The sequence below is a fragment of the Pollachius pollachius genome (genome assembly GCF_949987615.1).
Source record: "Pollachius pollachius genome assembly, chromosome: 6".
NCBI lineage: Eukaryota > Metazoa > Chordata > Actinopteri > Gadiformes > Gadidae > Pollachius > Pollachius pollachius.
The window spans coordinates 499,542-509,734 of NC_136939.1; the positions used below are offsets into that span (position 1 = coordinate 499,542).

The 10,193-nt window shown below is 52.8% G+C and overlaps 1 protein-coding gene across 1 annotated transcript; it reads left to right on the forward strand.

The window, feature by feature from the left end:
• Nucleotides 1-360: 360 nt before the first annotated feature.
• On the forward strand, nt 361-8,368 carry rom1a (retinal outer segment membrane protein 1a; the record flags this gene model as incomplete). Its single annotated transcript, XM_079738964.1, has 4 exons — nt 361-510; nt 3,125-3,555; nt 6,764-7,010; nt 8,171-8,368. 4 exons carry the CDS (start codon nt 361-363, stop codon nt 8,366-8,368), a joined length of 1,026 nt encoding a protein of 341 aa, XP_079595090.1.
• Nucleotides 8,369-10,193: the final 1,825 nt, after the last annotated feature.

Below are 10,193 nucleotides of genomic sequence, written 5' to 3' on the forward strand. Positions count from 1 at the left end.
AACGGCGCTTCTAGCGAGACCCCCCTTTTCAGCCTTTATTGGCACTTTTTGGGGCAACAAAAAAGGTTAATTAAGCATTATTAATTGAGCGATAAAGCACAGAGTAATTCCTCTGAGGTGGACAAAGGCTTTGTTTGTTGGCTTTGTTCTGGTTTTCCCTGCACTTCTATCTCCTACTTTTTGCTCAATGTAATCTTTTTGTTGGATGTTTTTAGGGGTTGCGCTCTGTAACCCTTTTGGACGTTGTTCCGTCCCGGCGTATGGATTACCGTTACCACTCCGTTCTGTTTTGCTCCACAGACCTAGCCCTCCTCCTGCTCCTCGCTCTCCTCCCCCTACCCCCCCGCTGCAACCGGCACCATGGTGGTGATGAAGATGAAGTTCCCTTCCGAGAAGAGGGTGAAGCTGGCCCAGGGTTTGTGGCTGCTGTCCTGGCTGGCCACGGTGGCAGGTGCCCTCACCTTCGCCCTGGGCTGCCTCCTGAAGACGGAGCTCCGTCGGAGGGCTGAGGTAGGAGGAGGAGGAGGAGGAGGAGGGGGAGGAGAAGGAGGGGGAGGAGGAGGAGGAGGAGGAAGGAGGGGGGGAGGAGGAGGAGGAGGGAGGGGGAGGAGAAGGAGGAGGTAGGAAGAGGAGGAGGAGGAGGAAGGAGGGGGGCTGAGGTAGGAGGAGGAGGGAGGAGGAAGAGGAGGAGGAGGAGGAGGGGAGGAGAAGGAGGAGGAAGGAGGGGGGAGGAGAGGAGGAGGAGGAGGAGGGGGAGGAGAAGGAGGGAGGTAGGAAGAGGAGGAGGAGGAGGAAAGAGGGGGGGCTGAGGTAGGAGGAGGAGGAGGAGGAAGAGGAGGTGGAGGGGAGGAGAAGGAGGGAGGAGGAGGGAGGAGGGGGAGGAGGAGGAGGAGGAGGAGAGGAGCAGGGGGAGGAGGAGGAGGAGGAGGAGGAGGAGGGCGTTGCAGAGGCTGGAGTGGCTCATTGTCTTCCATAAGCAGAACATGGAATTGAACAAAGTGGAACTGTGGCTGTACTTTGTTGAGTGGAGAAAAGAGCAGAACATTTGATTATTTTGTATTCTGAAGTGACAGCCTTAGTCAGAGAGAAGCATAGTGCAGCTTTAAACATAAAGCACGATAATATGGGAAAAAATGGAACATAGGTTTAAAATATATGTTAAAATAAATCTAGCATCACTTCTCAATCCAAACCAAACCAAGTTCCATCACACCGTGATATGGGACGGCCAGGGACAGCTCTCCTGGAACACCTCCTCCTCAGACAGGAGGAGGAGTCAGGGGAGGAGGAGTCAGGGGAGGAGGAGTCAGGGGAGGAGGAGTCAGGGGAGGTGTCAGGGGAGAAGGAGTCAGGGGGGAGTCAGATGGTGATGTTCTCCTCAGAAAGGAGGAGGGTGTCGGTGGAGGAGGTGTTAGTGGAGGAGGAGTCAGTGGAGGGGGGTGTTAGTGGAGGAGGAATCAGGGAGGAGGGTGTTAGGGGAGGAGTCAGGGTGGAGGAGTCAGGGAGGAGGAGTCAGGGAGAAGGTGTCAGGGAGGAGGAGTTAGGGCAGGAGTCAGGGAGGAGGAGTTAGGGAGGAGTTAGGGGAGGAGTCAGGGAGGAGGAGTCAGGGGAGGAGGAGTCAGGGAGGAGCAGTTAGGGAGGAGTTAGGGGAGGAGTTCAGGGAGGAGGTGTTTAGGGGGAGGAGTCAGGGAGGAGGAGTCAGGGGAGGAGGTGTTAGGGGAGGGGGAGTCAGGGGAGGAGTCAGGGAGGAGGAGTCAGGGGAAGGAGTCAGGGGGGAGGTGTTAGGGGAGGAGGAGTCAGGGAGGAGTCAGGGTGTATTGCGTCCTGCCTAATGGAGAAGCTTGATAACAATGGGTGCTATTATTTCCTGCACCCGTCAAACATCAAAGGAATCATTTTCTAATCAGTGGAGGTTCAACCTTACCTAACCTTACCTAACCCTAACCCTAACCTAACCCTAACCTTACCTAACCTTACCTAACCCTAACCCTAACCTTACCTAACCTAACCCTAACCCTAACCCTAACCCTAACCCTAACCCTACCGGCCTGGGAATGAGTCAATCAATCATTTAAAGCAAAATGTACATTTTATTCGCCCATTAGCTGGCAGTTGAAAGATGAATGGTGAAAACATTCTCCTGTCAGAGAAACAGGGTTCTGAGAAACCCTGAGAAGTTTTGTAGGTTTACTCATCTTAAATCATCTCGTGCCTTTGCATTGCATATATCTTACTGTTTTTTATCAATAGCTTTGGCTAATTCTTTGCGACCATCCTAACATTCTCTAAACTTCAATGCAAATGTCAAAATGGTTTACTGGGACAAACAAAAAACCCAGCTAAGTTCTTTGTCACGGTGTGCCCTGGTGGTCAACCAGGATGTTCCTTCTGCACAAATGTTAGTTTAGTTTCTATTAAGTTGATGCTGACCGCCTTCTGTACTTTACCAGGCTCTCGTGTTCCTGAGCTTCAGGGTTAGGGTTGGGGTAGCGATTGCAGCAGTACTTTACGTTGATAATATTCAGCCCTGTCCAAAGCAGTACAGAGCAGAAGGAGATGCACATTTTCTATTTTTACAGTTAATGTACTTTAGTAGCAATTTATACTTTGTTAGTCCATTTGACATATTTCTACCTCTTCCTCTATTACACCTTTAACACCACCCCCTCCACCTCCAACCCACCGTCTCTACCTCCACCCTCTCCACCCCCACCACCTCCTCTCCTCTCCTCTCCTCTCCTCCTCTCTCCTCTCCTCCTTTCTCCTCTCTCCTGTCTCATCTCCTCCTCTCCTCTCCTCTCCTCCTCTCCTTTCCTCCTCTCTCCTCTCCTCCCCTCTCCTCCCCCTCCTCCTCTCCTCCTCTCTCCTCTCCTCCCCCTCCTCCTTTCCTCTCCTCTCCTCCTCTCTCCTGTCTCATCTCCTCCTCTCTTCTCTCTCTCCTCTCCCTCTCTCTCCTCTCCTCTTCCTCTCCTCTCCTCTCTAATTTATTCCTCCTCTCCTCTCCTCTCCTCCTCCCCTCTCCTCCTCCTCTCCTCCTCTCTCATTTCCTCCTCCTCTCCTCTCCTCCTCCTCCTCTCCTCTCCCCCTATCTCATCTCCTCCTCCTCCTCCTCTCTCCCGTCCAGGTGATGGACAACACAGAGATCCACGCAGTGCCCAACACCCTGATGGTGACGGGTCTGGCCTCCCTCGCCATCAACTACTTTGCGGGGCGTATCTGCCAGGACGCGCTGGACGTGGCGCGCTTCCCCCGCTGGAAGAACGTCCTGAAGCCCTACTTTGGCGTGGCGTCCTTCTTCACCGCCCTCATGCTGCTGGCCGTCATCATGAGCTACGCCATGAAGGGCAACCTGGAAGCCTCGCTGAAGATCGGCCTGAAGAACGGCATCCGCTTCTACAAGGACACCGACACGCCCGGCCGCTGCTTCCAGAAGCAGACCATCGACCGGCTGCAGATGGACTTCCAGTGCTGCGGGAACACCGACTTCAGGGACTGGTTCGAAGTCCAGTGGATCAGCAACCGTTACCTGGACTTCAGCTCCAAGGAGGTCAAGGAGTAAGTCCTGCACCGTGACACGATACTGTAACATCATTTCACATGTTATAGATCATTACTGTAACATCATGTCACATGTTATAGGTCATTACTGTAACATCATGTCACATGTTATAGATCATTACTGTAACATCATGTCACATGTTATAGATCAGTACTGTAACATCATGTTATAGATCAGTACTGTAACATCATGTCACATGTTATAGATCATTACTGTAACATCATGTCACATGTTATAGATCATCACTGTAACATCATGTCACATGTTATAGATCATTACTGTAACATCATGTAACATGTTATAGATCAGTACTGTAACATCATGTTATAGATCAGTACTGTAACATCATGTCACATGTTATAGATCATTACTGTAACATCATGTCACATGTTATAGATCATCACTGTAACATCATGTCACATGTTATAGATCATTACTGTAACATCATGTAACATGTTATAGATCAGTACTGTAACATCATGTTATAGATCAGTACTGTAACATCATGTCACATGTTATAGATCATTACTGTAACATCATGTCACATGTTATAGATCAGTAATGTAACATCATGTTATAGATCAGTACTGTAACATCATGTCACATGTTATAGGTCATTACTGTAACATCATGTCACATGTTATAGATCATTACTGTAACATCATGTTATAGATCATTACTGTAACATCATTTCACATGTTATAGGTCATTACTGTAACATCATGTCACATGTTATAGATCATTACTGTAACATCATGTTATAGATCATTACTGTAACATCATGTCACATGTTATAGATCATTATTGTAACATCATGTTATAGATCATTACTGTAACATAATTTCACATGTTATAGATCATTACTGTAACATCATGTCACATGTTATAGATCAGAACTGTAACATCATGTTATAGATCATTACTGCAACATCATGTCACATGTTATAGATCATTACTGTAACATCATTTCACATGTTACAGATCATTACTGTAACATCATGTCACATGTTATAGATCATCAGTACTGTAACATCATGTCACATGTTATAGATCAGTACTGTAACATCACATATCATTTAATATATCATTAATGTTACATATCCCATATAATTTCATAGATCATTAATGTTACATTATCATATGATATCAGAGTGATCTACGTCACAATTCATATTCTGTACCCTATCACACATCACATACTATACTGTACCCTATCACACATCACATACTATACTGTACCCTATCACACATCACATACTATACTGTACCCTATCACACATCACATACTATACTGTACCCTATCACACATCACATACTATACTGTACCCTATCACACATCACATACTATACTGTACCCTATCACACATCACATACTATACTGTACCCTATCACACATCATATCATATTCTGTATAATATCATACATCTCATCATATTCTGTAATTAATACATAAAGGCTAAATATATTTATAAATATAAGGCTAGTAATAGAAAACAGGGAGGAAATGAAGAAAACATCAGAATCGTTGGCTTCAGCTGAATGAATTAAGAATCAAGGGCTCCCCCTGAATCAGACTGGAGGGGGGGTCAGGGTGAGGGTCAGGGTGAGGGTCAGGGTCAGGGTCAGGGTGAGGGTCAGGGTCAGGGTCAGGGTCAGGGTCAGGGTGAGGGTCAGGGTCAGGGTCAGGGTGAGGGTCAGGGTGAGGGTCAGGGTCAGGGTCAGGGTCAGGGTCAGGGTCAGGGTCAGGGTGAGGGTCAGGGTCAGGGTCAGGGTCAGGGTGAGGGTCAGGGTCAGGGTGAGGGTCAGGGTCAGGGTCAGGGTCAGGGTGAGGGTCAGGGTGAGGGTCAGGGTCAGGGTCAGGGTGAGGGTCAGGGTGAGGGTCAGGGTCAGGGTCAGGGTCAGGGTCAGGGTGAGGGTCAGGGTCAGGGTCAGGGTCAGGGTGAGGGTCAGGGTCAGGGTGAGGGTCAGGGTGAAGGTCAGGGTCAGGGTCAGGGTCAGGGTGAGGGTCAGGGTCAGGGTCAGGGTCAGGGTGAGGGTCAGGGTCAGGGTCAGGGTCAGGGTGAGGGTCAGGGTCAGGGTCAGGGTCAGGGTCAGGGTCAGGGTGAGGGTCAGGGTCAGGGTCAGGGTCAGGGTCAGGGTCAGGGTGAGGGTCAGGGTCAGGGTCAGGGTCAGGGTGAGGGTCAGGGTCAGGGTCAGGGTGAGGGTCAGGGTCAGGGTGAGGGTCAGGGTCAGGGTCAGGGTGAGGGTCAGGGTCAGGGTCAGGGTCAGGGTCAGGGTGAGGGTCCTCCTGCACTCTGGACAGTTCTCCTGATGACCAACTACACCCCCTTCCATCTCCCCCCTGTGTCTTCCCCTGTCTCCCCCTCCCTGTGTCCCCCCTCCCCCCCGTGTCTCCCCCCTTCCCCCCCTCGCCCCCCTGTGTCTCCTCCCTGTGTCTCCACCCTCCCCCTGTGTCTCCCCCCTGTGTCTCCCCCCTCCCCCCTGTGTCTCCCCCCATGTTTCCCCCCTCTCCCCCCCTTGTCACCCCTCTCCTCCCCTGTGTCTCCCACCTGTGTCGCCCCCTCCCCCTCCCCCCCTGTGTCTCCCCCCTCCCCCCCACTGTTTCCCCCCTCTCCCTCCCTCACCCCCTGTGTCTCCCCCCCTTCCCCCTGTGTCTCCCCCCTCCCCCCCGTGTCTCCCCCCTCCCCCCCGTGTCTCCCCCCTGTGTCGCCCCCCTCCCCCCTCTGCCCCCCTGTGTCTCCCCCCTCCCCCCTGTGTCTCCCCCCTGTGTCTCCCCCCACCCCCCTCTCCCCCCCTGTGTCTCCCCCCTCCCCCCCTGTGTCTCCCCCCTCCCCCCATGTGTCTCCCCCTCCCCCCTGTGTCTCCCCCCTGTGTCTCCCCCCTGTGTCTCCCCCCTGTGTCTCCCCCCTCCCCCCCTGTGTCTCCCCCCTCCCCCCCTGTGTCTCCTCCCTGTGTCTCCCCCCTACCCCCCTGTGTCTCCCCCCTCCCCCCCGTGTCTCCCCCCTCCCCCCCGTGTCTCCCCCCTCCCCCCTGTGTCTCCCCCCTCCCCCCATGTGTCTCCCTCCTTCCCCCTGTGTCTCCCCCCTCCCCCCTGTGTCTCCCCCCTGTGTCTCCCCCCTCCCCCCCTGTGTCTCCTCCCTGTGTCTCCCCCCTCCCCCCCGTGTCTCCCCCCTCCCCCCCTGTGTCTCCCCCCTCCCCCCCCAGCCGTATCAAGAGCAACGTGGACGGCCGCTACCTGCTGGACGCGGTCCCGTTCAGCTGCTGTAACCCCGCCTCCCCGCGGCCGTGCATCCAGACCCAGATCACCAACAACTCGGCCCACTACTCCTACGAGCACCAGACGGAGGAGCTCAACCTGTACGTGCGGGGCTGCCGCGAGGCGCTGGTGCACTACTACATGGGGCTGATGAACAGCATCGGGGCGGGGGTCATGTCCGTCTTCATGCTGCAGGTGAGGGGGGGGGCTCCATTCCCAGACAGCTGTCTCACTTTGATCGGGCTACCTGATATTGTGTCGTACTGTTTCATATTATATTGTATGATGTCCTATCACATAGTATGGTACCTAATATGGACATGACATAATATCATGTCATGTGACATCATATCATGTGATTCATCTCTCTCTCTCTGCTCTCTCCTCCTCTCCTCTCCTCCCCTCTCCTCCTCTCCTCTCTCCTGTCTCCTCTCTCCTCCTCCCCTCCTCTCCTCCTCTCCTCCTCTCCTCCCCTCTCCTCCTCTCCTCTCTCCTCTCTCCTCCTCCCCTCCTCTCCTACCCTCTCCTCTCTCCTCTCCTTCTCTCCTCTCTCCCCTCCCCTCCTCTCCTACCCTCTCTTCTCCTCTCCCCCTCTCCTCTCCTCCTCTCTCCTCTCCTCCCTCCTCTCCTCCTCTCCTCTCTCCTCTCCTCCTCTCCTCCTCTCCTTTCCCCCTCTCCTCCTCTCCTCCTCTACTCTCCTCCTCCCCTCCTCTCCTCCTCTCCTCTCTCCTCTTCTTCTCTCCTAACCTTTCTCCTCCTCTCCTCTCTCCTCTCCTCCCCTCTCCTCCTCTCCACCTCTCCTCCTCTCCTCTCTCCTCTCCCCCTCTCCTCTCCTCCTATCTCCTCTCCTCCCTCCTCTCCTCCTCTCCTCTCTCCTCTCCTCTCCCCCTCTCCTCCTCTCCTCTCTCCTCTCCTCCTCCCCTCTCCTCCTCTCCTCTCTCCTCTCTCCTCTCCTCCCCTCTCCTCCTCTCCTCCTCTCCTCCTCTCCTCTCTCCTCTCCTCCTCCCCTCTCCTCCTCTCCTCTCTCCTCTCCTCCTCTCCTCCTCCCCTCCTCTCCTCCTCTCCTCTCTTCTCTCCTCTCTCCTCTCTCCTCCTCTCCTACCCTCTCTTCTCCTCTCCCCCTCTCCTCTCCTTCTCTCTCCTCTCCTCCCTTCTCCCCTCCTCTCCTCTCTCCTCTCTCCTCCTCCCCTCCTCTCCTCCTCTCCTCTCTCCTCTCCTCCTCTCTCCTCCTCTCCTCTCTCCTCCTCTCCTCTCTCCTCTCCTCCTCCTCTCCTCCTCTCCTCCTCTCCTCTCTCCTCTCCTCCTCTCCTCTCCCCCTCTCCTCTCTCCTCCCCTCCTCTCTCCTCCTCCTCTAGGCGTCTGTGCTGGTGAGCCTGCGCCTCCTTCAGACCTCCATGGAGGCGGTGGCGGGGCAGGAGAACACGGAGGTGGAGACTGAGGGCTACCTGCTGGAGAAGGGGGTGAAGGAGACGGTCATGCAGTATGTAGAGCCGGTGCTCAGCTTCTTCATGATGAACCAGGTGGCCGAGGCCCCTGAGGAGGGGACAGCATAGCCCCGCCCACCGGACCGGCCCACCACCGGACCGGCCCACCACCGGACCGGCCCATCACCGGACCGGCCCATCACCGGACCGGCCCATCACCGGACCGGCCCATCCACTCTCACTCGGGGGTTAGGGACACTGTGTGACGCAGGACATTTGAAGCAGCATTCTGAACGTTTCACAATAATACACTAAATGTTTATCTCTTAATGAGTGGTTATAGTATTGAGTTATAAGGGTGGTAAACAACGGCTATCAGAGAAGATATTGATCATTGATCATATATCCATTCAATAATGGACTAAAATCCAATAATGGACTATGGCCTGCATGGTTCTGGTATTAATATCTGATTTTAAATATGTTGTTAAATATTATTTATTGAATATTATTTATATTTTTATTAAGAGGTGTTTTTAATTGAGATGTAAGTTCAACGAATGGTTAATTTGTAAACTCAATGATGAATAATGTGCTTAAAAAGAATCTGGCAGAGTCGCATCAAAATAATATTTCTTTGATTTACTTAATGAATAAAATTGGCTGCGGATAAAAAATCACTTTGTCTTGTTGTCCCGATGTTCTTTGATGTGCGTGGCTCACGGCATCAACCGGGAAAGACGCTTTTTCTCCAATAAGGGCAAATAACTGGTAATACTAATGTCACAATGTGTTAGAGTGAAGTGAGTGTAATAAAGTGTAACGCTGACATAGAGAGGAGGTGCAGAGCTATAATAAACCTTTTACCTTTTTAATGGCCTTATTCTCTCTCTGTGGCTTATTATCGCTCACTATCGCTCTCACTTATCTGTTACATGTCCTCCCCTTGACTCTCTCCTTCTCTCCTCTCTCCTTCTCTCCTTATCTCCTACCTCTGTCCTGCCCCTCGGACTCTCTCCTTCTCTCCTTCTCTCCTCTGTCCTCTCTCCTTCTCTCCTTCTCTCCTCTGTCCTCTCTCCTTCTCTCCTCCCTCTGTCCTCCTCCTCTGACTCTCTCCTTCTCTCCTCTGTCCTCCCCCTCGGGCCCTCTCCTTCTATCCTCTCTCCTCTCTCCTCTCCTCCCTCTGTCCTCCCCCTCAGACTCTCTCCTTCTCTCCTCTCTCCTTCTCTCCTTATCTCCTACCTCTGTCCTCCCCCTCGGACTCTCTCCTTCTCTCCTCTCTCCTTCTCTCCTTCTCTCCTTCTCTCCTCTGTCCTCTCTCCTTCTCTCCTCCCTCTGTCCTCCTCCTCTGACTCTCTCCTTCTCTCCTCTGTCCTCCCCCTCGGGCCCTCTCCTTCTATCCTCTCTTCTCTCTCCTCTCCTCCCTCTGTCCTCCCCCTCAGACTCTCTCCTTCTCTCCTCTCTCCTTCTCTCCTTATCTCCTACCTCTGTCCTCCCCCTCGGACTCTCTCCTTCTCTCCTCTCTCCTTCTATCCTCTCTTCTCTCTCCTCTCCTCCCTCTGTCCTTCCCCTCGGACTCTCTCCTTCTCTCCTCTCCTGGCAGGCAGTGGGAGAGGATTAGCCTGATTGGTTAACTGACGTCCCTAATACAATAACAACCTTGTACGGTGTCCTCTAGATTGACACCTCTCTGAAAGCCAGTAATCCGATTGGTTAATGCGCAACATGCTGCCTCAGCACTCACCTGCATGAGGTCCAATCAGCGCTCCTTTAAACTTCTGCTGGTTCAGCTCAACGCGTTCAGACAACACCTTCTACTGATCAGTCGATGGAGGAAGGGGTTCAGTTATTGACGGTATCTGGATACTGTCCTGGCTCTGAAGGGGTTCTATCGTTATGCAGCTCCAACATGCTGACCGAGGTCAGCCATCAGCCATCAAACAAATAATGTAGA